This window comes from Entelurus aequoreus, linkage group LG07, assembly GCF_033978785.1.
Source record: "Entelurus aequoreus isolate RoL-2023_Sb linkage group LG07, RoL_Eaeq_v1.1, whole genome shotgun sequence".
Lineage (NCBI taxonomy): Eukaryota > Metazoa > Chordata > Actinopteri > Syngnathiformes > Syngnathidae > Entelurus > Entelurus aequoreus.
The window spans coordinates 58,135,781-58,163,593 of NC_084737.1; the positions used below are offsets into that span (position 1 = coordinate 58,135,781).

Sequence of the window (27,813 nt, forward strand, 5' to 3'; positions counted from 1 at the left end):
TTCGACCCAAGTGTTGCGCTCGACTGTGCTGAGCTCGATTACGTTCTTGCTTCTACCACATGGCGAGGCGTCTACAGTACATGCTCGGGAACTGTTAAGAGCAGTCTTCTTAACGTAGTAGATAATTGTGTTATTAACCAGAAAAGTTGTAACCATGTCGCAGTTACAAGCGAGGTTTTACACGGAGAACCCAAGGTAAGTTATTTTACAAAACATACGATAAAAAACACAAAGCTAGCTGGATGATACATAGCTAAGTCAATTTAACTTACCTATGACCTAGGTCAATGTTTTTCAACCACTGTGCTGCGGCACACTAATGTGCCGTGAGATACAGTCTGGTGTGCTGTGGGAGATTATCTAATTTCACGTATTTGGGTAAAACCTTTTTTTTTCTGCAAACCAGTAATCATAGACTGCAAATGCTGTGTTGTTATTGATTGTCGGTGCTGTCTAGAGCTTGGCAGCGTAACCGTGTTATACTCTTCCATATCAGTAGGTGGCAACTGGTAGCTAATTGCTTTGTAGATGTCGGAAACAGCGGGAGGCAGAGTGAAGGTAAAAAGGTGTCTAATGCTTCAACCAAAAACAAACAAAAGTTGAGTGCCCCTAAGAAAAGGCATTGAAGCTGAGGGAAGGCTATGCAGAAGGAAACTAAAACTGAACTGGCTACAAAGTAAACGAAAACAGAATGCTGGACGACAGCAAAGACTTACTGTGGAGCAAAGACGGCGTCCACAATGTACATCCGAGGGTATTCCGAGGTGCTGCGAGTCGGCCAGTTGTTGGGGTAGCGACCTTGTGTGTCAGCATGTCTGTGATCTTCTTTTAATTCTTTTTTTTAAATTTTTAAATTTATTATTATTATTATTTTTTTTTAATAAATAGATTTAATTATTTATTTATTTTTTTCCTTTCCTTTTTTTTTTTTTTTAAATATATTTTATTAATATTATTATTATTATTATGTATTTATTTATTTTATTTATTTAAACCCCTACCTCAGGGGGGGGGTCGGCGGGGCGGTTGCTGGTTGTTCCATCTCCATCGTTGGGGTCCCTGCGGGTGGGGTGGGTGGTTCCTGTGGCCCCGTGCTGGGTGGTCCTGTGGCGGCCGGCTTGGGTGGGGTGGCCGTGGGCTGGCCTCGCCGCGCTCTCCGGGGGGGGGGGGTCGTGGGTGCCCTGTTGCCGGTGGGGCGGGGGCGGTCTTCCCGTCCGGTTGCGGGGGGTCTCCGGGCCCCTCGGGCGGGGCGTCCCGCCTTTCTGTCCGTGTGGGGTGTGGTCTCTCGCTGGCTTGGGGTCTGGCTGCCCCCTGTTTTTCTCGTGCCTTGTCCTCTGCCGGGTGCGTCTGTCTGCGGCCTGCTGCTGGCCCTTGTGGGCGGCACGGTGGGCCGGTCTCTGGGGTTCCTGTCGCTGTCCGGCTTGGCTGTGTGGGGGCGGTGGCCCCTGGTTCCCTGGGCACCACACCTACTGTTTGTGGGATGGGTTCTCGGGGAGGCTGGGGCCGTACTCTGGCTCCCGCACACACTGGGAGTCAAATGTATTGTACATGCAAATTCACATATACTCACACACATACATACAGAAATACATAGGTACCTACGCTCCCACATACATATACAAATAAATACAGTACATATTTACACACTCAAAGTTCGTACATCCACACGCACATTCATTATACAAACATACTGTATACACATACTGTACATATACATTCACTGTAAAAACATACATATACATATACTGTACATATACACTCACTGTACAAACACACACATACACATACTACACATACATTCACTGTACAAACACACACATACATATACTGTACATATACATTCACTGTACAAACACACATATACACATACTGTACATATACATTCACTGTTCAAACACACATATACACATACTGTACATATACGTTCACTGTACAAGCACACATACACATACTGTACATATACAAGTACATATGCACACATACACTCATGCACATAATCACGTTTCATCAAACATATATTAACGTTGTTGCCCTAAGGTAAACTGGGTATAACACATGGCACACTGAAAAAGCTTAACCTATTGTTACTATAACAATCTACAAGGTTAATGTAGGTTGCTTCTCTTTCTTCCCCTCCATTTTTCTGCATTCTTTCGTATCTCAAGTTATCATTACGTATATGTATTGTTACATTTGAACAATTGTATTGTTGATAATAAAGGTAAAGTACTGGTATTGTTTATTATCAATAGCACTATTTCTATTGGTATTCATATTGCTCCATTTTTAGTGTAATAATGCTCATTGTCATTTCTGTATATTTTAAATTTTTTTCGCTAACTGCTTATTTGCTATTACTTTTACCATCATATTTGTACATGTCGTATTTGCTGATGTTGCTCTGTTGTTGTTGTTGTTGTTGTTGTGTTTGTTGTTGTTGTTTTTGTCTCTCTGTCTAATCCCCCTATTGTCCCCACAATTCCCCCCTCTGTCTTCCTTTTTCTCTCTTTCTATCCCCTCCTGCTCCGGCCCGGCTGCACCAAATGATAATATAAATACATTTAATAAAGTCAAAATACAAGTAAGGCAACAAGAGAAGTATCCTACACTTCTCTTTTGTAAAGTAAATCTGAACAGCCGATATGGGCATCTACATCTGCTATATGATTTGCCCGAGAAGCTGGGCAGGACATTATTAAAAAAAAAAAAAAATGTACATCCGAACATGACATGACAATCAACAATGTCCCTACAAAGAAGGATAAAAACAACTGAAATATTCTTGATTGCTAAAACACAGTAGATGCGGGAAATATTGCTCAAAGGAAGACATGAAACTGCTACAGGAAAATACCAAAAAAAGAGAAAAAGACACCAAAATAGGAGCGCAAGACAAGAATTAAAACCTAGACACACGAAAACATAAAAACACTCAAAACAAGTCACACCGTGATGTGACAGTACACCTACTTTGAGACAAGAGCTATAGTGATGCATGGTTGGTTATGGTTTAAAGTCATATCCAACAATTGCAAAGACGACTTTTTACTGTCAACTGAGTTTCGTTTTTTAAATGATTTCTGCTGGTGGTGTGCCTCCAGATTGTTTCAACGCAAAAAATGTGCATTGGCTCAAAAAAGGTTGAAAAAAACTGACCTAGGTAATTGACAAACAATGCATATATGCATACTGTCGGGAACTGTAAGGACACATTTTGTTCCAGGTACGTCATCGATGATGTTCCATTCTCCATCCTGGCCAGTTCTGAAGTTCAGGACCTCAGCATTCTCATCAACATGTTACTGGAGGCCAAAAACGGTTGGAAATGGCTTGATGGCTATATATTTTATTTAGCTTGTTTGACTAACATGTTCTGGTGCTTCTGTGGGTTTCCACTGCCTCAGCATCTCACAGCAAGGTGGAGTTTGACTTCCTGGTCAAGAGTCAGTTCCTGCGATCGCCGCTGTTCCAGCACATGGAAACAGAAGGCATATCAACGGTACGGCCGGGCCTGAGCGCGTCAGCAGTACTGTATTCATTCGGCTCAAACGTTCATGTATGTTGTGTGTTTTGCAGGAAGAGGTTGTGGAGATCGAGTATGTGGAACGGATCACTGCGCCAGAACCTGAGGAGTGTATGATGCACGATGATTGGATCAGCGCCGTAGATGCAGATGCAGAATGGTAAGATGACACAGTCTCAGCTAGACAACAGTGAAGTACCATTTGTACTTTTAGTGACTTTTTCTGTGCCATAATGTGGCAGGATCCTGACCGGGTGTTACGACAAAACCGCCAGTATCTGGTCTTTAGAGGGCAAGGCTATGACCAAAGTGACTGGACATACAGATGTGGTCAAAGATGTTGCCTGGGTTAAGAAAGGTGAGGACATACAATTATTGTCTTTTTTGTTATGAATTTTCTTGAATTTGATCATGAAAAACAAGGTTATGTTGAGCAGTCACTGATATTAAAGCAGTGAAGGCCTCATTAAGCCCATAAGAACCCATACCAAAACAGTGTGCACGCTTAGTTGATCACCTTATGTTGACTTGTTTTAATTGGTAATATTTATTGTAGGTTATCATGTAATGTATGTAGGATTTTGTCTGTAAATGTATGTCTGTTTTTATGGAGCCTGCTTTTGGACAACATATTAATTTTAGCTATTGTAGCTCATTCTGGCAAATGTACTGTCATGCTTTTGCTCATATGTTGACCTCCAAAGACATGCACCTGGGGATAGGTTGATTGGCAACACTAAATGTGAGTGTGAATGTTGTCCGTCTATCTGTGTTGGCCCTGCGATGAGGTGGCAAGGGACAAGCGGTAGAAAATGGATGGATGGATTGATCAATATGTGTTGTCCTAATCAAATAGTTATTCAATTCAATTCCTTATTTGCCTTTAAAGGGAACTGCACTTATTTTTTTAAATTTTGCCTATCGTTCACAATCATAAGAGACAAGAAGACAAACGGTTTTTTTTTGCATTCTAACAAAAATTGGCTCGTTCTAGGTAGCTAGCAATGCAGCTAATGGGAGCAATCAATTCTGCCTCTAAACCCCTTTTAAAATGCATTTATAAACCGTCATCAATACTTTATTTACAATCTGTAATCTGTATAATAACCAAACTGTAGCGACATTGTTATTGTAAAAGTGAAGACAGAGGAACTCTTTTTCTATCGTAGTATACATCGGCATGCTTCGTTATTAGCCGTAAAAGCTAACTACGGCAAGAGATAAGCTAGCTTATCCAACAATGCAAAACTCGTTTGAGCTTGTAGTGTACAAAACTGCGATGAGACACCAATTTATACTGACTGAAAAACATCAACAATTAGCCCACATTTCATAATTTGTTTGTACACAGCTAGCCAGACAATGTATGCACTGTACCGGTAGTTGTAATAACATATGACGTGGTGAGTGTATCATGATAATATAAAATGTGACTCATTCGACTTTTTTCTGTTGTTTTTGGCCGTTTATGTCGAAATAGCTTGTCTCCAAATTCCACATTTGCAGCTTTGTGTCGCTTTCGGCATCTGTCCACTCCGTTTCACCCTCTTCTTCGTGCTGGATTAAGAAGCAGCAGTTTATCCTCGTTCATTCGGGTTCAAAAAGATAATGTTGTGAATCCTCATATGTCCAAAAATAGTCGTCTTTGTTGTTTACCATGTCTGCCATGATTAGAACACACACAAGCGTTCTTTTATCCGGAAGTTGGACATTAATTTGTTGCTGTAAGTCGGACGTAGAAAAGGAAATCAATGCGTTGAAGAAGTCAGTCCCATTGAATAAATGTTAAAAATACGGTAAGTATTGAACATATTACATATCGTTATGAACGTGTCTGTTACTACATTATATATAGACTTGCAGCGTGTATATAAAACGTTGATGGAGGGTTTTGAAGTTGTCTTAAGAGGGCGTGAAGGCTACAACGGTGACTCCCATTAGTCGCATCTTCCAAGTGTTTTTTATCATCTTTAAAATCCTATTGAAAGAAAAAGACGTGTGTAGCTGTAGCTTCACAATAGGGCTGGGCGATATGGCCTTTTTTAAATATCTCAATATTTTTAGGCCATATCGCGATACTCGATATATATCTCGATATTTTGCCTTAGCCTTGAATTAACACTTGATACATATAATCACACCAGTATGATGATTCAATGTGTCTACATTAAAACATTCTTGTTCATACTGCATTAATATATGCTCATTTTAAACTTTCATGCAGAGAAGGAAATCACAACTAAGTCAATTTACCAAAACTGTATTTATTAAACTGTTATTAAGCAGTGGCACAAACATTCATGTCATTTCCAAAACAGAAAGTGCAAGGTTGTCAGACATTTTAAAACAAGCTATTAGTGCACTTTTGTACATGGTGTCACTAAGATGACTTATCAAAACAACTCTAAATTAAAGTGCACTTTTTGTACAGAACGCCACTACAATAGTTTAAAAACATGATGTCACACAAGATATTTCAATAAGTGTCAAATAAAAATGAGCTACATAATAGGAAATCAAATAGTGTACGTCCTTCGCTATGTGGTAGGTTCCTGCGGACTTTATCTCCTTTTGTTGTCGACTCTTTTTTTCATACGGTGTTGATCTGGAAATGTTTGCCTCGGCATTTTGATGGTGGGGCACCGGCCGGAGATGTTGACATGCGGAGTAAGCACTCTTGCTTCTCTAGCGGGTGACTTTTCAAATGATGCTACATATTAGCAGTAATGCTACTTTTTGTAGAAACGCTTTTGCCCCACACTTGACAAATTACGGTTGTATGTTCGACATATTCCCACTTGAAGCCAAACCACCGCCAGACGATGGACCCCCTGCTGTTTTTCTTGGGAATTAATTCTTCGTTCATTTGTTACCAGATTCGCACCTTCTTTCTCTCGTATTACTAGTCGCACCACAGCTAACGTTACCCATGCCGCTATCTCTCTGCTCCGCAAGGGCGTATACGTATGTGACGTATGACGTGACAGTATGTGACGTATGTAGAAGGTGTGCTTGCTGTCTGTGAGAAGGAGACACAAGAAGGAGGGGGAAGTGCCTGTAGTGTAATGCCAGAAGCTAAAAGCAACTGCCTGAGAACGTATACTCGAATATCACGATATACGGTAGTCATTTTCTATATCGCACAGAGACAAACCCGCGATATATCGCGTATATCGATATATCGCCCAGCCCTACTTCACAATCTTAATGATTGTGCTCGATAGATTGATAGATAGATAGACTGATATCCCGATATTTTTAGGCTGAATGGCGATATACGGTATATACCGGTATCTTAAACAAAACGTGCAAAGTGCTTAAGGTTGCCTAAGTGTTTTATGACTAGATAACCAGTGTTGAGAGTACTCAGATTATTTTTGTTGTAAGTAGTAACGTAAAGTATTGCTTATTCTTATAAAGTGATTAGTGAGCCGTTACTATGTCAAAGTACTTTTCGTTTATTTTGTTCATTAACGTCAGGTTTATAGCCTCTCGCTTGTGCGCGGGAATAGATGGAGCTTCTACTCGCTCAATCTGGTAAAGGCCGCTGGCTGTTTAGTTTGTAACCACTTTTCAGCCACCCAGCCGCTATACTAGGTTACCGGTAGTCTGCATAGGCTATGGGGAGAGGCACTTTAAAGCCGAGGAGTAGCTAAACATTTAACACACAGCGAACAGCAGCTGTTACATCACTTAATGACTACCACCCAATTGCCCTCACCTCTATCATAATGAAGTGCTTTGAGAGGATTGTCTTAGCACACATCAAGGACAACATCCCTGCAGACCTAGATGAACACTTTGATCCTGATGTTGATAGTACCGATACTTAGTATAGTATCAGTGCATAAACGAAACTAAAGTAATTAAATCAACATTTTTATTTTACTTGTTCTTATTATTGCTAAAAATGTTGGGTTGTTATTGTTTACAAACTCAGCAAGTAAGTGTCAAGACACAGGAAAGCTTTGAGGGGAAAAACCCAAATGATTCAAATGGGAGCCAATACTAGTATTGGCTTTTGTTTAGTTATTGCCACTTTACTTAGTAAAACAAATTGCATGCCGTAGTCAATACCACAAATGTATTATGTCCTCTTGATTTACAACATTAGCAAATTCCAAAAATGTGTAGTCGTTAGTTACTTGCTATAAAACATTTTTTGTTCAATAATCTATTGCCTAAGTATTGGATCTGTTCTGAGGCCAAAAATGTTCATTGGGACATCCCTACTTAGAAGTAAATAGAAAAAAAATAAATAAATAGAGCATAAATAAATCAAAATAAATGAATAGGTCACTGTGGACGTCCCAGATGACATCAACCAAGCTCCTGTCGGACCTCATTGCCCCCGCTTCTTCAGATTGCTGGTCGCCACGGTCACCTAGTGGCCAAGTGGGACTTCAGTTCAGTCAGAGACTATAGATAAGATAAATGCAGGTACGGGAGTCTTACAATAATTAGAACAATTTGAATTGAGTGTAAACGTGACCATGTGGGTGTTAATGTCCAAAAGGCTTTCATAATGTTAAAAAAACTTATTTAGAAGGTCATCAACAATTTTTTTTTTTTACTCTTAACTGTGAAAAGAAAACTATATACTTTGCGGAATTTCATTTATCACGGCCCAATTAACCGCAATAAGTGAGGGACGACTTTATTATCACTCTATGAAAAAGAGTTTCCAATTCTGATTTTAAAAAGTCTTCTTTTTGCAGAAGGCCTTAGTTCTCTGTTTTTGACTGCCTCGCTCGACCAAAACCTCATCCTGTGGGAGTGGAACTCGGAGAAGAACAAATTGGAGGCCAAGCATTGTTGCAGAGGACACACGGGGAGCGTCGACACGGTCGCCACAGACCCCACTGGATTGAAGGTATTTGCAATATATCCAAATGTGATCTTTTTTTAAAAAGCAATTTTTTATAGATACACTGAAATGTTGTTGCTTTCTTTCAGTTCTGCAGTGGCTCTTGGGACAAAATGTTGAAGATCTGGTCAGCAGGTAAATTACATAGTTATCAATAGAGTGCATAACTTTTTCAAGGTGGAACAATCCTAATTTGGATCTGCATTATGTAATCCATATATAGGGCCTATCTGTTTCTTGCATATGACTGATTTTTCAAGACACATAATTCAAGTAGAACAGTCGGGAAAACCTCAGGATCTTGCAATGTTAACATAACTAAAAACAATTATTCAGTGTTTCCTACAGGACTGGAAAGTATTTGTGAGTGTAGGTGTAGTTGTAGGGCAGACCTGGGCATTGTGCGGCCCGCGGGCCGCATCCGGCCCTTTGTACGTCCCGGCCCTTTGTACGTCCCTTCCGTGTGGACGTATGCTCGTGCGCGCAGCGGCAATCTCAAATTACAAAATAAATTTAAAAAAACATCTTTGTCGTGCGTGCAATACAACTGTGCTGCTTTTATTTTGAAAAGTGTTATATGTGCGTATGTCCTGTGAGGGAAGGCGCACAGCGGTTATCCCCGAGACGCTAAAAAGAGAAAAGTTGATGACGAATGGCGTGTTTTCAACAAGACAAGTAAAGGTAAAGCTGTGTGCTTATTTGTGGTACACACGTTGCTGTGTTTAAAGAATATAGTGTAACGACCTGCTGAAGTAGATGTTGTCCTCTTGAGTTGCGTAAATGAGGAGTGAGGAGACGTGCGTGTGGAAGGAACGAGATATGTTGAGCTGTGTTAGTATAGCTTGCTCAATAAAAGTTTAAAAAGAGCGTCAGACTTGATGTGCACTTCTTCTGGACGCTACAATTGGTGGCAGAAGTAAAACTTTGCGCATACTGCACTGTTTGTGTGCTACGTCATCGGGAGGTACGTGCCACGTGAGGAGCTCGCCGCAAAGAGAGAGAGAGAGAGAGAGAGAGAGAGAGAGAGACAGCATTTACAGGTGCAGCCACGCTGCTTGCCACGGGGGGAATTCCGCCCTCAATGAAGACTCCCAGGTTTGATGGCAAGGCGAACTGGGAGGCATTTCATCCCACTTCTGACATCAATTGTAGCGTCCAGAAGAAGTGCACACCAAGTCTGATGCACTTTTTAAACTTTTATTGAGCATGCTATACTAACACAGCTCAACTTATCTCGTTCTTTCCAAAAGGAAAACCAATCCTCACTCCTCATTTCCGCAACAGCAACGCTTCCTCCTTCTTCGCCAATCACCTTACAGGCGTACGTGCTACGTTCACAACGTTTTCTTATCTGGTTAAATAAAGGTTTTACAACAAAGAGGATACAGGATAAAGTGACAGAAATTGAAATTTTTGTATTGTAATATACATCAGGAAGTGTTGTGTAAGAAAGTGTTAAAAATAAAACCATCAAAAGCCATCTGCTTTTGTATAAAGATAAGTTAGGTTAAATGAAAATATTATTATTATTATTATCTATCTTACGGTATATCAAAAATAATTTGAGCAAAATTTAATTGAAATATTGTCAGTGTGGCCCTCCAGCAGTGCTCGGGTTGCTCATGCGGCCCCCGGTAAAAATTAATTGCCCACCCCTGTTGTAGGGGGTTCCCCAACCTTTTTGAACTCAAGGACCAGTCCGTGGTCCTGCAGAACTGTGGGGGCCCGGCGGAGAGTTGGTTACTAATAAGCAAAAGAATGGACTCATTAATGTAGTGCTAAAATAAATACATTCTAACTAAATGAATAATATTTATTTCTGAAAGAAAGTAAAGATTAGAATAGAACACTTTATCTCATCAAATATGAGAGCATGACAATGTTACAGGTGCAGTTAAAATACAATATTTCTTACTTTTTCAATGAGCTCATTTTGAATGTCCGAAGCCATGCCTGAGATACGGTGACTCATTGTCTCAGCACTTATCCACAACGGCAGGCTAAATTTACTCTTCCGCAACGGTGAAAAGTTGTTATATTGTGCCACTTGTCTGGCTATTAACTAGGTAGCTTGCTTTTTAAGCATATTTTTAGTCCCCAGTCAGTGACACCACACCTTTTTTGTATTTGTGGTCCATATTCCTTTCTGTTAATGTTGGATGCTACATTTCAAGATTCTGCTTAAGTTTGAATGGCCTCATTTTTTCACAAGTGACGGTTATCGCCATATATGGTATAGCTTTACCCGAACAGCTTTGCGCGAGTCCGCCATTGTAGTCCGACGCTGTAGTCAGTAACTTCCTTCTTTTTCTCTTTCCTCTTGTTGTGGGGCAAACTGTCTCGCACATGCACATGCATCCTCCGCTGTTGCCATTTCTCATACAAAGCAGTTTATAGTTCAAACTTATACCTGTCTGTAGACTCAGTATGGAAGTGCTAAAAACTACAATATGGCTGGCAGGGAGAAGAAGCAGTCAAAGTGGAGTAACGTAAGTAAGATCACCCACAAAACGGTGGACCCTGAGGTGACGGTCAGAAAGCGGCTTGAAGATGATCTGTAAAACATAATCCATGCAACATTTTGACCAAAGAACCACCATTACATGTTAAGCAGAAGACAAGAAAGTGTTTTAAAAACAAAAATAATCATAATATTGTATGACCCTTTTAAGAAACCTCTCAATGACTTTTGCTCAGGACGTCTAATTGATTGAGCTTGTCATGTGTAACTCAAGTCAACTGACTGACTAGTTACTGCCACAAGTGGTGGAAAAGTGTATTACTGAGTGCCCTCAGCTGAGAAACTTATATTTTTTGCTGCCCTTTAGGGGGCGCTTGCAGGCCAACTATGGTTAAGAAACACTGGTCTGGATGATGTGATTGTCTTATTTTCTTAATTGGCTGTGATGCATATATCATTTAAAAAAAAAAATAGGCTATGTTATTAGTTTCAACAGTTAACCTTTTTGTGCCCTATGCCTTTTGATCTATTATGAAATGTTTTTGTTTTTTTTGTTTCAAAAGTATTTATTCTAGTTCTAAGATGTACGAAAGACCCAAAATATTCAAGCCTACGTCGTGCTTGGTACACCCCTGGTTTATGTGTTCAATCAGGAAGCCGAAGTGTAATTAAAAAAAGTGTCTCCAGGTGCTGTTTTATTAGCATTATCCCTAGTCATGACTCCTGCTAGTCTTGACTCCCGCTACTCATGTTGAAAAAAGTAGCTGAATTGGCAACAGTCAGTATGTGTCCATGCACTAAATTAATCTGTTTTCTCAAATAGTCCGACTCTAAATAAGCATTTTACAACCTAACCTTTGTCTGATCGTGTTGGGTTTTTGAAAAGTCGGATTAACACACCCCGATTATGCGATTGGTAAAACAGATCTCTCGAGTGGGTGTGTACTGTCGCAGGGGACCCTTAGTATGGCGCATGCGCCAGTCTTTATGCGCGGGCTATAACCCGGAAGCAGATCCTGTTCAATAAAAAGAAAGGCAACAATAGGAATAAAGAGCTGACTGTTTATTTGCTTCACAAATTAAAAGAATGTGACATTTTGCAGTGCATCTGTAGGAAAAAAAAGAAAAGAAACTTGAGGTCTATTTAAAAAGGTAGCGAAGGAAATGTACGATACCGGCTTCGTTCGGACTCCCGACAAGTGTGACGTAAGATAATGAAGCTGGAATTTTACAAGCCAAAGAAAGTGTACACAAACTTTTTTATGCTGCTTTTGTGTACTCCAAACTAGTTAGCAATAACTCTGTATTCCACACAACTGGCAATCTTTTACACAACAAAGAGCAAGTTTGAAGTGAGCAACCTCCATTTAAAGCAGGCACTAAGTCTTTTCCTTTGAACTTAAACCTCCTTTCATCAATCCACAGAGCTTATTGACTAAACTTCTAGACATTCCAAAGTTTTTTTTCCATTCACCATCCAAAAATAATTTAAAACAACTCTCTGAGTCTCTTCCACCAGTCTTTGCTTCGGACCCACGTCCTCTAATACAGAAACTCTGAGACCTTTTTGGTAGTAATGTCATGTTTGTACGCAATCTACGAGCATTTCTTAATGCTGTCTGCTATTTAATATCAGCATAGCCAATATTACTGCGAACATCAAGCACAACAAGAACTGAGCTTTAGGGGTAAACATGTCTTATTTTGGTGTGAAGTGAAGTGAAGTGAATTACATTTATATAGCGCTTTTTCTCAAGTGACTCAAAGCGCTTTACATAGTGAAACCCAATATCTAAGTTACATTCAAACCAGTGTGGGTGGCACTGGGAGCAGGTGGGTAAAGTGTCTTGCCCAAGGACACAACGGCAGTGACTAGGATGGCGGAAGCGGGGATCGAACCTGCAACCCTCAAGTTGCTGGCACGGCCGCTCTACCAACCGAGCTATACCGCCCCACGTGTGATGTCATAGATCAACCGGAAAAGCAATACATTTATCCGTGCTAAAAGGAAATAAGCTCCCCCCAGTGTATGGGAGGTACACGGCGTATGACCAATAGTTACGTTAGAGAGAGCGCATGGACACTGGGACTTCACATGTAGGTGTGAAAATACAGAAAACCGAACTATTTGACACATCAGACTATTTAGTGCATGAAAACGGAGTGAGTGATTCCTCCTGCTTTGTGTTCTAATGAGAACACATAGTAAGAGCTGTGCTGAGAAAGTTAAGATACATACTGATGTTTGGTAAACAATGTTTTGGAATCAAGTAAAAAAGAATTTCAGGGTGTCATGTTATTCTGCTTTCCAAAGTTCCCACAGACGAGGCAGACGTGGTCGAGGAGCCCACTGACAGGCCAAGAAAGAAACAGAAGACACAACAGCTGGGCCTCACCAGGGTAACCTTTTAAAAACGCCAGCTAAAATCCTGGATGTTGTGATGCCTTTTTTCAAGGGTTTAAGAGGTCAAGAGCTGAGCCTCCAGACAAGGGGTATTTAACTCAATTTACCAGGGGGTTTGAGGGAGTAGAGTTTGGCCGAGGCTTAAACTCATGTATTCACTTCAAAATCTAGTTTTAACCACATGACTGAATGTGTTAATTACTTCTACCAGAAGCTTTAGTGATCTTAAAATATGGAAGACTGTCACGCCAAATTTCTTCCCTCGACAAAAACCTTCCCTCCTCCATTTACTTCCGTGGTCATGTTTCCTCTTACGTCATTGACAGCAATCGATAGCACTTCGGCTTTGACTGCCCGTCGCTGGAAGGATACTTCGTCTTTGACAGCTGCTGGAATCTGAAGAAATCGATTATTGTTTTTTTTTGTACAGGCGCGAAACAGGACAGTCGCGTGCAGGTTAAGGACCCCCGGCAACTTTGTGATTTTATTGGACGCAGCCCCGGAAGTAAATGGGGGAGGGAAGGTTTTTGTAGAGGGAAGAAATTTGGCGTGACAAGGCCTTCAAGGGGTCCTATTATGAAAGACCTACTTTTATTTCCTGTTAACTGTTTTTGTGATCTACATAAACCCCAAAAACTTTAAAAGGTAACTGCACTATTTTTGGAATTTAGCCAATTTTTCACAATCTCATAAGGGATGAGAACGCATGATTTTATTTTTTTCTTTCTAGCTTGTAATAATCAGCTCGTTTTAGGTGGTTAGCAATGCTGCTAATGGGAGCAATCGATTCTGCCGTTAAATCACTCTAAACTGCATCCAAAAACCACCAACAATACTTAATTTATGTTCCGTAACCTGTATAATAACCAAGCTGTAGCAACATTGTTATTGTATGAGCAAACTATGAGGAACTGTTTTTTTTAGCTTAGTAACCTATCGGCTTGCGAAGGCATTCTACGGCATCACCTGTAAGCTATACAATTATTTGCAAATCCTTTTCAACCTATATATATATATATATATATATATATATATATATATATATATATATATATATATATATATATATATATATATATATATATATATATATATATATATACTGTATATATATATATATATATATATATATATATATATATATACTGTATATATATATATATATATATATATATATATACTGTATATGATATATTTTATATTGCTATATTTAGTCTATTTATACCTGCATTGTCCTTTCCATCCTTACACTTTCCATTATTGTAGCTGAGCTACTGTGTGGAACAATTTCCCTTGTGGATCATTAAAGTCTGTCTAAGTCTAAGTCTATTCAATTGAATGGACTGCAATGACAAGATACTTAACGTTCAAACTGGAAAACTTTATTTTTTGCAAATATTGTCTCATTTGGAATTTGATGCCTGTAACATGTTTCAAAAAGGCTGGCACAAGTGGGGAAAAAAGACTGAGAAAGTTAAAGAATGCTCATCAAACACTTATTTGGAACATCCCACAGTTGAACAGGCTAATTGGGTGCCATGATTGGGTATAAAAGCAGCTTCCATGAAATGCTCAGTCATTCACAAACAAGGATGGGGCGAGGGTCACCACTTTGTGAACAAATGCGTGAGCAAATTGTCGAACAGTTTAAGACCAACATTTCTCAACATTTTTCACCATCTACGGTCTGTAATATCATCAAAAGGTTCAGAGAATCTGGAGAAATCACTGCACTTAAGCGGCAAGGCCAAAAAACAACATTGAATGCCCGTGACCTTTGATCCCTCAGGCGGTACTGCATTAAAAACCGACATCAGTGTGTAAAGGATATCACCACATGGGCTCAGGAACACTTCAGAAAACCACTGTCGGTAACTACAGTTTGTCGCTACATCTGTAAGTGCAAGTTAAAACTCTACTATGCAAAACGAAAGCCATCTATCAACAACACCCAAAAACGCTGGGCTCGAGCTCATCTAAGATGGACTGATGCAAAGTGGAAAAGTATTATGTGGTCTGACGAGTTCACATTTCAAATTGTTTTTAGAAACTGTGGACGTCGTGTTCTCTGGAACAAAGAGGAAAAGAACCATTCGGACTGTTAGGCGCAAAGTTGAAAAGCCAGCATCTGTGATGGTATAGGGGTGTATTAGTGCCCAAGACATGGGTAACTTACACATCTGTGAAGGCGCCATTAATGCTGAAAGGTACATACAGATTTTGGAGCAACAGATGTTGCCATCCAAGCAACGTCTTTTTCATGGACGCCCCTGCTTATTCCAGCAAGAAAATGCCAACCCACATTCTGCACGTGTTACAACAGTGTGGCTTTGTACAAGTAAAAGAGTGCGGGTACTAGACTGGCCTGCCTGCAGTCCAGACCTATCTCCCCTTGAAAATGTGTGGCGCATTATGAAGCGTAAAATACCACAACGGAGACCCCCGGACTGTTGAACAACTTAAGCTGTACATCAAGCAAGAATGGGAAAGAATTACACCTGGAAAGCTTCAAAAATTGGTCTCCTCAGTTCCCAAACGTTTACTGAGTGTTGTTAAAAGGAAAGGCCATGTAACTCAGTGGTAAAATGCCCCTCTGCCAACTTATTTACAATGTGTTGCTGGCATTAAATTCTAAATGAATTATTATTTGCAAAAACAATTGTTCTCAGTTTGAACATTAAATACATTGTCTTTGCAGTCTATTCAATTGAATATAAGTTGAAAAGGATTTGCAAATCATTGTATTCTGTTTTTATTTACGATTTACACAACGTACCAACTTCCCTGGTTTTGTATAAGTATACACTTGCAGCGTGTATATAAAACGTTTATGGAAGGTTTTGAATTTGATTTAGAGGGCTTTAAGGCTACAATGGTGACTCCAATTAGCTGCATTTTGCAAGCGTTTTGTTTTAGCTTTAGAATCCTTAGAAAAATGTGTTCTCATCTCCCATAAGGATTGTAAATGATAGGCAAAATTCCAAAAAAAAGTGCAGTTTCTCCTTTAAAGGCCTACTGAAACCCACTACTACCAACCACGCAGTCTGATAGTTTATATATCAATGATGAAATCTTAACATTGCAACACATGCCAATACGGCCGGGTTACTTGCAATTTTAAAATTCCCGCCACACTTCCGGTTGAAAAACTCCTTTGGATATGATTTATGCGCGTGACGTCACAAAAGCAACGGAAGTGGTTGGACCCCATCGGACCCGATAGAAAAGCCTCTTGTTTTCTTCGACAAAATTCCACAGTATTCTGGACATCTGTGTTGGTGAATCTTTTGCAATTTGTTTAATGAACAATGGAGGCTGCAAAGAAGAACGTTGTAGGTGGGATCGATCGGTGTATTAGCGGCTAAGTACAATACTTACAGCAACACAACAAGGACTACTTACTACGCCTAGCCGATGCTTGCCGCCAAACCCACGGATGAAGTCCTTCGTCGCGCCGTTGATCGCTGGAACGCAGGTGAGCACGGCTGTTGATGGGAAGATGAGGGCTGGCTGGTGTAGGTGGAGCGCTAATGTTTTATCATAGTTCTTTGAGGTCCGGTTGCTAAGTTGCTAAATTAGCCTTAGCGTCGTTAGCAACAGCATTTTTAAGCCTTACCAGGCTGAGAATTTTTAACCGTGTAGTTACATGTACATGGTTTAATAGTATTGTTGGTCTTCTGTCTATCCTTCCAGTCAGGGGTTTATTTATTTTGTTTCTATCTTCATTTGAGAACGATGCTATCACGCTAGCTCAGTAGCTAAGTGTGTCACCGATGTATTGTCTTGGAGATAAAAGTCACTTTCGCGTGCTCGACTCTCATTTTCAAGAGGATATAGTATCCGAGGTGGTTTAAAATACAAATCCGTGATCCACAATAGAAAAAGGAGAGAGTACATAGTTCTGTGAGGTCCGGTTGCTAAATTAGCCTTAGCGTCGTTAGCAACAGCATTTTTAAGCCTTACCAGGCTGAGAATTTTTAACCGTGTAGTTACATGTACATGGTTTAATAGTATTTGTTGAGTATTAAACTCTGCGACTGTTTTTTTTGGATATTGACCACGTTGGGGTTCCGGTCAGAGAACACACAGTCATCATTTGGACTCCTCCAACTTTAATGGTGCATATTGGTGTAGGTTCATTTAGTTAGTTAGTTAGTATATCGTCAAGGACTAGAGCACCGATTAAACATAGCAGAGAAAACAAGTCAGCACACATTAACACACGTCAAAAGGGAAGCGGAAGTGACCCCTACAGGAAGGAAGCGGAAGTGACACTGTCATGAAATGCTTCAAAATAAAGTATCTGAAACGTAGATAACATGGGGAATTCTTAACAGCCGCCCCCACATTTGTACAACAAATGTGTAACTACAGGAATTCTTCAAGTGTCCTTACTGTCATCCTCTAAACTTGGAAGTGGGATCAAGCGAGCTACCGGTCTGGTGTAGACTTTACTCTTGACCATTACCTCAGCAGCCCTGACCAGTCCATCTTGACTCGGAATGGTCTTAACCACTCTGCCGATGGGCCACTGTGCTCTTGGAAGTGAAGGGTCCACCATCAGAACTACAGTGTTGATGGTTAAATTTTCGGAAGACCTCTGCTATTTTGACCTGGTCTGCAAAGTGGGTAGATAGCTGCGTATGAAGTGGATCCAAAACTGATCCGCAAGTGTATGACAATGGCGCCATCTCCGCCGCCCCATGACAGCTGGGATGTAAACTACTTGAGGCAGTGCAGAATCCCGCCGCCCCATGAGAAGGATGTTTGGGGTGATTGGGTCCAGATCAGAAACATCAGATGATACGTACCCTAGTGGTTTTGAGTTCAGTATCCCCTCCACTTCTACTAGAGTTGTGTGCAAGACATCTTCTGTGACTGACTGCCCTCCTACTGCGACTTGGAGACTGACCTTGATGGATCTAATTTCCCGTTCCCATGCCCCACCAAAATGAGGGGCATTTGGAGGGTTAAATTTGAAGTCAATCTGATATTCTGTCAGTTGCTCTCAGTGCAAACACTGTCCTGAGTTCTCTTTCGGCTCCTCGGAAGTTGGTCCCACAATCTGATAGTACCTCTCTTGGTCTTCCCCTTCTGGCAATGAGAAGGAATGCATCGGCATCCATGGAGTTGAGAAGCTCGATGTGAACTGCTCGAGTTGTAAGACACTTAAAAATGACACCCCATCGTTTCTCTGATCTTCTGCCCACTTTGACCAGATAAGGTCCAAAACAATCCACACCTGTTGAATGGAAGGGTGGACAGAGAAGTCTGAGGCTTGTGGTGGCAGATCTGCCACCCTTGGGACTGTCGGTTGAGCTCGCCAGCGTTGACAAGATGGGCAATTGTGCTGATGGTGCCTGACTGCTTGTCGTCCTCGCAGAATCCAGCAATGTCTTCGAAGTTCTGCATACACTCGCTCTGTACCTGGGTGCAGAAGACGTTCGTCCATGTCCTTGATGAGGAGTTTAGTTATCTGATGTTTTGGGTCCAGCACAATAGGATGGATCTCTTCTAAGTCCGAGTTCTGGAGTCGTTGCAGCCTACCCCCAACTCGAATTAACCCTGTAGTTGAGTCCCACTCAGGAGAGAGGCACGCCAGACGACTCTTAGCTGACACTGCGTTCTGTGTTTTAAGAGACATGATGTCTGCGGGAAAGGTTTGAACTTGACATCTTCTCAGCAACAGAAACTCAGCTTCTTGGGAGCTGATTGTCTGACTGTGTGTCGAACCTCCTGGTCCTTCCTGTCCCGCCTGCTGAGTGACTTTTACTAATTCTTTCCAGGTATTGAATAGAGAAGCATCCGGAATATTATTGTCGCTTTGCACTACTGCAAGACCACAGAAGGTGATGCTCTTTAGTTCGGATGAAGTCAGGGTTGAATCTTTCTCCGGTCTTTTTGGCCTTTTCTCTGTGCTTCTCAAGTGAGCCATAACGGTGGATATGGAACTGTTGAGTTTAGGCATATCTTTTTTCCTTAGGAGGGGTGTTGCATAGCGCTGGACGTGCTCTATGTCGACTCGCTGAGTTCTTGTCTCCAATAGGGTGATTGCTTCCTGATCTTCAGGAGAGCGAACAACCATCTTTTCGTTCCTGAAAGGCAAAACATCAAGTTGCCATAACTTTTCCACATTACGAAACAAGATGTCATTGGGAGTGGCAAGTGAGGTAAAGAGACACAATTGTGTTGAGCTCTGTCCTTGTGTTCTTTCCTCCGCCCCTTGTAAAGTCCATCCAAGTGCTGTGTGGATGGCTACGGGTCCTCCATTATTTCCCTGGCGGACTGGCTTCGTGGCAGTGATCAGGTGCACATTGTCTGACCCAATTAACACTAGGGGGCGTGCATTGGAGAATGGTTGCAACGAAATCCCACGTAGATGTGTGTACGTCCTCTGAAGTCTCTGAACTGGGTAGGTCTGCTCCATCAGATCCAGACCTTGTGCAGTAAACGCACCTTGCACTTGGTAACGTTTCCCTGGGTTCTTTATAGGGGAAATCTCAAAGTCAACTGTTAAACCCTTGAGGAGGGTAAGGTCTGTGCGCATGGTGCGCTGGGCAAGGATTTCATGTTGGCCATGCAATTGTAGATGTTGTGCTGCGTCAGGTAAAATCATAGTTCGTTGAGCCCCATCATCTAAGACAGCAAATGTCTCCATTGATTTTGAATTATGGTGCAGCAGTACAGGAACAACTTTCAGGAGCACTCTACTTGAGGTGATGCTGGGAGTCAAATAGACACGACTCTCTGGGAGTCATCTGGGTGTCTTCAGTATACCGTTGAGCTACATTGTGGAGAACTTGGAGGTGTGGATACCATTGCAGTCGCTGCAGGGCTGCTTGAGAGTACATGCGTCGGGTGCATGAGCACGTGCACATCTCCAGCATCGTCCTTCTTCTACTATCCATTTATCCAGGTGCGCCGCAGAATGTTTTCTGATCTGTTGACAGCGACCAATATAGTGTTCCTTGCTATTGCAGAAGAGACAATGCATTTTGTTAGTTTTGTTGGTGTCAGCAAGAGCGTGCTTAGTGGAGGCACCCTGTCGTGTTGGCGCTGCTCCAAGATATACAGCTGTAGCTTGACCTTTGACCCTGAAGGGACTTTTTTCTGTTGCGCTCCCCAAGGGCTTCTCCTGTTGATAGCGTTGCACCAATCTGCTGGAAAGGCGCTGCTGTTGTGCTTTACCTTGAAGCCATCCATTTAGGTCCTGCAGGTTGTAGGGGTTCAGACTTGTGCCATTTAATTTGCCTTGTAACTGTAGATGCTCGATGAACCCATCTCTGTGGTACTTTGGCAGCTTGCTAAGTAGGCGATCGACATGTGAGCAGCAGTTCAGTTCCATGCCTTGTGGTCCCTCTAAGGAGAGCAGCATGCTTACTAGGAGATGGACTCGCAGAGCAAAGCTCTGAAAGGTGCGGGCATCAGTCGGCTTGACATCTGGGGAGGTCAGAATGGCAGCTATTTCGCTTTGAGCAAGCTGATGTGGCTGACCATACTGGAACTGCAAAGCTTGCATGGTGGCTGTATATGGGTATGGATGGTGGCGGCACGACTGACCTATCATTTGTGCTTCGGGAAGCTTGAGATGTTCAAGTAGCACATGATATTTATAATTCTCACTTAATTCTGGATGGGGTTCGAGTAGGTTACAAAGAGCAAGCTTGAGGTTAGCAAACTCTCTTTCACTATCTGCAGTAAAATCTGGAATTTTAGGTTGTGGCACCCCGTAAGTTGAGTGTTGTGACACACCATATGTTGAGCGTTGTGACAAGTTAGTGGGTAATGGGGGAACATTGTGACTTGACAGCATCTGTGGCTGATAGACTGTGGGCATGCTACCCTCTAGTGGTGAAGTGTATAATGGGTACTGAGGTGTTGTTACTGCTGTGAGTCCGGGGAGGTGATGAGTTACGTTTGCACCTGAGTGAGCGTCAGGTATTGCAGGTGGAAAGGGATGACTGAGCACATTCAGGGGGTTGTAAGAAGCAACTGCAGGTGTACAGGTTGCTGTAGTGCGTTGATGATCGGCTGGTTGGATGCATTCTCCAGATTTGCCACAGTGCTGAGGAGGGCCATTGAGTTGTAGTAATAATGTGTCCTGACTGGGGAGTTGTTCCTGATGTACAGCAGGCAACACCATTCTATATCAAGCAACAGAGGAGGGGGAGCTTGGGCATTGTGGTGAGAATGTTTGTGTTAATGTAAGTGGGGAAGCAGCTCTCTCACGTGCAGCTGCGGGAATAATGTCCACTTTATTAGTTTCATTCCCTGACACTGAATGCGTGCTTGCTGTTATACATCCCCCAAGTGGAGGCTTTACAAAGTGCAGTTGCTTTGTTACTGGTTCAGGTGAGGGAGTAAGTGAAATAGAAATTGCAGCACAACTGTCGCTCACTGAAGGAGGTTGTGCTGGTGAAGGCTCCGTGTCTGTATGAAGGTCATTTCCATCCATTTCTTCTTCCATGAGGAAGGACGATATGTGTTCCATCAGCTGTTGCCGTCGCCGTTGTCTGCTCTCATATTGGCGGAGTTTAGCAGTAAGTCGAGTAATTTCGTCTGTCTCCTCCTTTTCCTTTACTGATACTGATTCCATTAGTTTCCTGAGTGAAGAAATATTCAGCATGTCGACTGATGTGGCACGATGTGAGGTTACTCGGTCATCTAGTTGAAGCAATGCATCTGCTTGGCTACTGTTCACTGCGGCTGCTGCTCCTCTCTGCTCCTCCATCTCGGCAGGGGGGGAGGAAAGGGCAGGTCGGTGCACATTATAGGCAAGGATGTAGTCTTCAAGATGTTTTGGGGTGCGGCGTTCCCTCACCGATCGGTCTCGTACATCAGGATGGAATGGAGACGCAGATTCATCCTCTGATGACATTTCATTGTAGCCAAATATATCCGGCTCGAAGGACCTTTGTTGAGTATTAAACTCTGCGACTGGTTTTTTCGGATATTGACCACGTTGGGGTTCCGGTCAGAGAACACACAGTCATCATTTGGACTCCTCCAACTTTAATGGTGCATATTGGTGTAGGTTCATTTAGTTAGTTAGTTAGTATATCATCAAGGACTAGAGCACCGATTAAACATAGCAGAGAAAACAAGTCGGCACACATTAACACACGTCAAAAGGGATGCGGAAGTGACCCCTACAGGAAGGAAGCGGAAGTGACACTGTCATGAAATGCTTCAAAATAAAGTATCTGAAACGTAGATAACATGGGGAATTCTTAACAGTATTGTTGGTCTTCTGTCTATCCTTCCAGTCAGGGGTTTATTTATTTTGTTTCTATCTTCATTTGAGAACGATGCTATCACGCTAGCTCAGTAGCTAAGTGTGTCACCGATGTATTGTCTTGGAGATAAAAGTCACTTTAAATGTCCATTTCGCGTGCTCGACTCTCATTTTCAAGAGAATATAGTATCCGAGGTGGTTTAAAATACAAATCCGTGATCCACAATAGAAAAAGGAGAGAGTACATACTTCTGTGAGGTCCGGTTGTTAAGTTGCTAAATTAGCCTTAGCGTCGTTAGCAACAGCATAGTTAAGCCTTACCAGGCTGAGAATTTTTAACCGTGTAGTTACATTTACATGGTTTAATAGTATTGTTGGTCTTCTGTCTATCCTTCCAGTCAGGGGTTTATTTATTTTGTTTCTATCTTCATTTGAGAACGATGCTATCACGTTAGCTCAGTAGTTAAGTGTGTCACCGATGTATTGTCTTGGAGATAAAAGTCACTTTAAACGTCCATTTCGCGTGCTCGACTCTCATTTTCAAGAGGATATAGTATCCGGGGTGGTTTAAAATACAAATCCGTGATCCACAATAGAAAAAGGAGAGTGTGGAATCCAATGAGCCAGCTTGTACCTAAGTTACGGTCAGAGCGAAAAAAGATACGTCCATCACTGCCTCTCAGGTCCTTCACTGTAACGTTCCTCATCTACGAATCTTTCATCCTCGCTCAAATTAATGGGGTAATCGTCACTTTCTTGGTCCGAATCTCTCTCGCTCCATTGTAAACAATGGGGAATTGTGAGGAATACTAGCTCCTGTGACGTCACGCTACTTCCGGTACAGGCAAGGCTTTTTTTTATCAGCGAGCAAAAGTTGCGAACTTTATCGTTGATTTTCTCTACTAAATCCTTTCAGCAAAAATACGGCAATATCGCGAAATGATCAAGTATGACACATAGAATGGATCTGCTATTCCCGTTTAAATTAAAAAAAATCATTTCAGTAGGCCTTTAATTCAAACCATTATTTATAAAACAACATTGTTTTCTTCAAAACATGCTCCAAATGAGGCGTTAGGCATTTGAGACCACTGTGACGTATTTTTCCTTCGGCACGTCAGCTGATATCTCCATATGTGGTAGAGCAGTGGTTCTTAACCTTGTTGGAGGTACCGAACCCCACCAGTTTCATATGCGCATTCACCGAACCCTTCTTTAGTGAAAAATTAAATGTTGATTTTTTTTCAAATTCAAGACAAAGTTATATGTTGTTGGTAACACTTTAATATGGGGAACATATTCTAAGTTACAAAGACTTAATTTAGAGTTATTTGGTTAGGGTTAGGGTTATAATAAGTCCATGCCGAATAAGGCATTAATAAGTACTTAATAATGACTAGTTAAGAGCCAATATGCTACTATTTTGCTATATCTTCTCCTAAAATAATTACTTTTTCATGTAAAATTGTTACTTTTTCATGTAAAATGGTGACAATTGTCATATAAAATTCTGACTTTTATCACAATATTGCCAATTTTTTTGGTGTTCTTGTAAAATAGTGAAATTTTGTGAATAAAATTATGACTTTTGTCATAATTTTTCCAAGTGAAATTCCAATTACTATTATTATAATGTTGCCAAAAATTTTCAAGTTTTCTTATAAAATTGTGACTTTTGTCGAGTAAAATTACGACTCTTCATAAAATTGCCAAAATGTTAAGCTTTTCTTGTAAAATTGCGACTGTTATTGAGTAAAATTCCAACTTTTATCATAATATCGCACAAATGTTCAGTTTTTCTCGTAACATTTTGACTTGCGTTGAGTAAAATTACAACTTTTATTATAATACTGCCAAAATTTTAAGTTTTTCTTGTGAAATTCCAACTAATTTTTCACAACAAGCTTGTTTATATTTACATAGTTTGTATATATTATTAATGTTGTAAATACAAATCTTTATATATCTAGAAAGGGCGGTCCTGAAGAGGTAGGCATTTTTCGGAGGTCTCAAGAAGGTAAAAAATACAATATGTTCCCCATACTAAAGTGTTACCATGTTTTATTACTGGTGCACAAAATGAACCGAGCATGAACATCACCTTGTTCAAAGAACAAAACCAACACAGTGCCTAAACTCACAACAAATTACACACCTGCAAATCAGTGTGACTTTTGCTCTTGCTGTATCCGTAGTACGCCGATAGGGAGAAGTTTTTATTTACACGATGAGTCGGGTGTGTCTTGACCTCCGTCGAACCCCTGAGCCCGACTTACCGAACCCCTAGGATTCGATCGAACCCAGGTTAAGAACCACTGTGGTAGAGGTTTACCCAAAGCGCTTTGCAGAGTCTGCCATTTTTATTCTAAGTTATAGTTTATAAGTTTCTTATTTTTCTCTATCCTTTCGTTGTGGGGCAGATTGAGTACTACATGCACTTGCATGCTTAAATCCTTCACATTTCTGATATAAAGTAGCGTATAGTTCGAACTTATATTTGTCATTAGACTTGATGTGGAAGCTCTAATAACTACAACATGGTTGAAGGGGTGTATAAAATACAGGGCTGCGATTTTGAGGCATCTGCTCCAGACCTTGATGTGCACTTGTTATGCATTACTCTGCTTGTGCACAGACGCCACTGATGACGTTATCTGGGCACACCGAGGCTGTGTCCTCTGTGCTTTGGTGCGACAGCGAGGAAGTTTGCAGCGCGTCCTGGGACCACACGATCCGCTTGTGGGATGTGGAGACGGGAGAGATGAAAACCACTCTGGTGGGTAGATCATGAATAGAAATAAAGGAGCGATAAGACAACACTTAAATGAAACGGTGACAAGGGTAATATAAGTTGCTGAAATGTTTCTACAGACCGGGAGTAAAGTGTTCAACAGCATTTCCTACTCGCCGCTATGTCGACGGCTGGCGTCCGGCAGCACCGACCGACACATCAGGCTGTGGGACCCTCGCACCAAAGGTATTACCGTCTTTTTAAGAACATTTCCAAGTTCTGTGTAATTTCACTCTTGTCCTGCTTCACACCTCTCGTCCTTCCCTTCAGATGGCTCACTGTTGCTGCTGTCGCTGACCTCCCACACTGGCTGGGTCACCGCGGTCAAGTGGGGGCCATTTCATGAGCACCAGCTGGTTTCGGGTTCCCTGGACCACCTGGTCAAACTGTGGGACACCAGAAGGTCTGATGAGTCAGATTTGATCTATCCCATACACAGTTATGCATAGCAGACTGACCATGCATTGTTTGTACCCTGCTCGCATTTTGATCTTTGAATATGACTTTACGCTTCACTGCTCCCCAAGTACGCCTTTGTCGAGGCACCAGTGTAAGCTACACCGGCTCGCTCCTCCCCTGTGAACCCTCTTGACTATCGTTACGTGCGCCTTCAAAACAAAAATCTAATCTTGTACTCCAGGGATGCGGAACATAAAGGCTGCGATTGGTAGATTTGTATTACATTGTTTCCTGTGCGTTCGGCCCACCTCTACGAAGGCCTTAATTCTCTGATTTTGGATCAATATTTGCAATAAAAATGACTAACATACTAAATAGTCTATGGAGGTTGTGGCTGCTAACAGAGTTGATGCCTCAACCCTAAGAAAGAGCTTTCGAAGCAGTGGTGTCAAAAGTGTGGCTAATTACTCCTATTTGGCCTGCAGCACATTGCAGAAATACACTTAAACCTTAAAAAAAACATCAACAATTGAAAAAATAGCGCAAATGGCCATAATTTAATGCGAAAAAGCGGAAGTGTTTATACTAATTACTAATAATATTAATGGCCATAATTTGATGTGAAAAAGCTGAACCCTAATAACACAAAGCTCTCTGTCTTTTAAAAAAAATCTCTGTTTTGTAGCTTTTTTGACAAAAATTATTTTTTTAAATCGAATTAATATTTTTTTAGCATGTGATGGAAACCGTTTGGACATACCGGTATAAAAGAATCAAGACAGCAGGGGACACCATAGTGCATACTTACCAACATTGAGACCTCTGAATTCGGGAGATTGGGGCGGGGGGGGGGGTTGGTGGTAGCGGGGGGTGTATATTGTAGCGTCCCAGAAGAGTTAGTGCTGCAAGGGGTTCTGGGTATTTGTTCTGTTGTGTTTATGTTGTGTTACGGTGCTGATGTTCTCCCGAAATGTGTTTGTCATTCTTGTTTGGTGTGGGTTCACAGTGTGGCGCATATTTGTAACAGTGTTAAAGTTGTTTATACGGCTACCCTCAGTGTGACCTGTATGGCTGTTGTTCAAGTATGCCTTGCTATCACTTGTGTGTGTTTAAGTGCCCCATATATCATGTGACTGGGCCGGCACGCTGTTTGTATGGAGGAAAAGCGGACGTGACGACAGGTTGTAGAGGACGCTAAAGGCAGTGCCTTTAATATTGTTGTCCGGGTGGAAATTGGGAGAATGGTTGCCCCGGGAGATTTTCGGGAGGGGCACTGAAATTCGGGAGTCTCCCGGGAAAATCGGGAGGGTTGGCGAGTATGCCATAGTGACCATGCAGAAGCATTATAAAATTCATTTTCATTGTAAAAATCTATGAAGGAAGTTGACTGTGTAAAGTTTAATTTGTGGAGCCTTTGTCAACCTACTCACACAGCTGTTGCAATTAGTGAAAACACCAACATCAGAACTGGTCTGTCCGCGTCACCATGTTATGCAAAGTTGCAGAATGTTATACTGTAGTAATGAGAACATTGTTTCACCGTTTCCTGCTTGGCTTGGCTGCTAGTTTGTTTGCTTGTTTATCTCATTTAAGAATAAGTCAATTCCAGGATGTTGTCATATTGTGTGTGGTTTTTTTTATAGCCCGAAAGCCCCTCTCTATGACTTGGCAGCCCATGAAGATAAAGTGTTCTGTGTGGACTGGACTGAAAGCGGGGTAAGACTATTAAAAATGTGTAACCTTTACAAAAATGTATAACAACTGTTTCTTTTTTCCAGCTGATGTTAAGTGGAGGGGCCGACAACAAGTTGTACACCTACAGATACTCAGCTTGCCAGACGGATGCGGGGGCATAGTGATAACAGAGATGTGGCACACTTGAATATTTTTTTTACACAATTCCAGTTGGATTCTTATCATATAATTCCTCAAGCAATCATAAATGGATTTAGACTTCCAAGTGTTGTCTCTTTATTTCAACCAATGATGCAAACAAAACAATATTTGATGTTTGTATGGAATTGAAACCAAAACTTAGATTTTTTGTCTGTAGCAGACAGAAATCGTAGACTGTGTCTCAATTAGCGCACTTCTTTTGAGACTTTTAGTATTTATTTTGAGTGGTAAGTGCGT

At 41.4% G+C, this 27,813-nt stretch overlaps 1 protein-coding gene across 1 annotated transcript; it reads left to right on the forward strand.

Moving 5' to 3' along the window:
• On the forward strand, positions 1–27,640 carry wdr12 (WD repeat domain 12). Its single transcript, XM_062052164.1, has 13 exons — positions 1–195; positions 3,224–3,318; positions 3,405–3,499; positions 3,577–3,683; positions 3,766–3,881; positions 8,242–8,396; positions 8,480–8,525; positions 13,166–13,251; positions 25,126–25,266; positions 25,362–25,467; positions 25,552–25,684; positions 27,324–27,396; positions 27,459–27,640. The coding sequence occupies exons 1-13, from the start codon at positions 155–157 to the stop codon at positions 27,534–27,536; spliced, it is 1,272 nt and encodes a 423-aa protein (XP_061908148.1). The 5' UTR covers positions 1–154; the 3' UTR covers positions 27,537–27,640.
• Positions 27,641–27,813: the final 173 nt, after the last annotated feature.

Bases quoted from the DNA above. Each gene is read 5' to 3' on its own strand.
- wdr12 (XM_062052164.1), top strand. From the start codon at position 155: ATGTCGCAGTTACAAGCGAGGTTTTACACGGAGAACCCAAG. The intron at 3,500-3,576 runs GTACGGCCGGGC...TGTGTTTTGCAG, and splicing joins AAACAGAAGGCATATCAACG to GAAGAGGTTGTGGAGATCGA. The intron at 25,267-25,361 runs GTGGGTAGATCA...ATGTTTCTACAG, and splicing joins GAGAGATGAAAACCACTCTG to ACCGGGAGTAAAGTGTTCAA.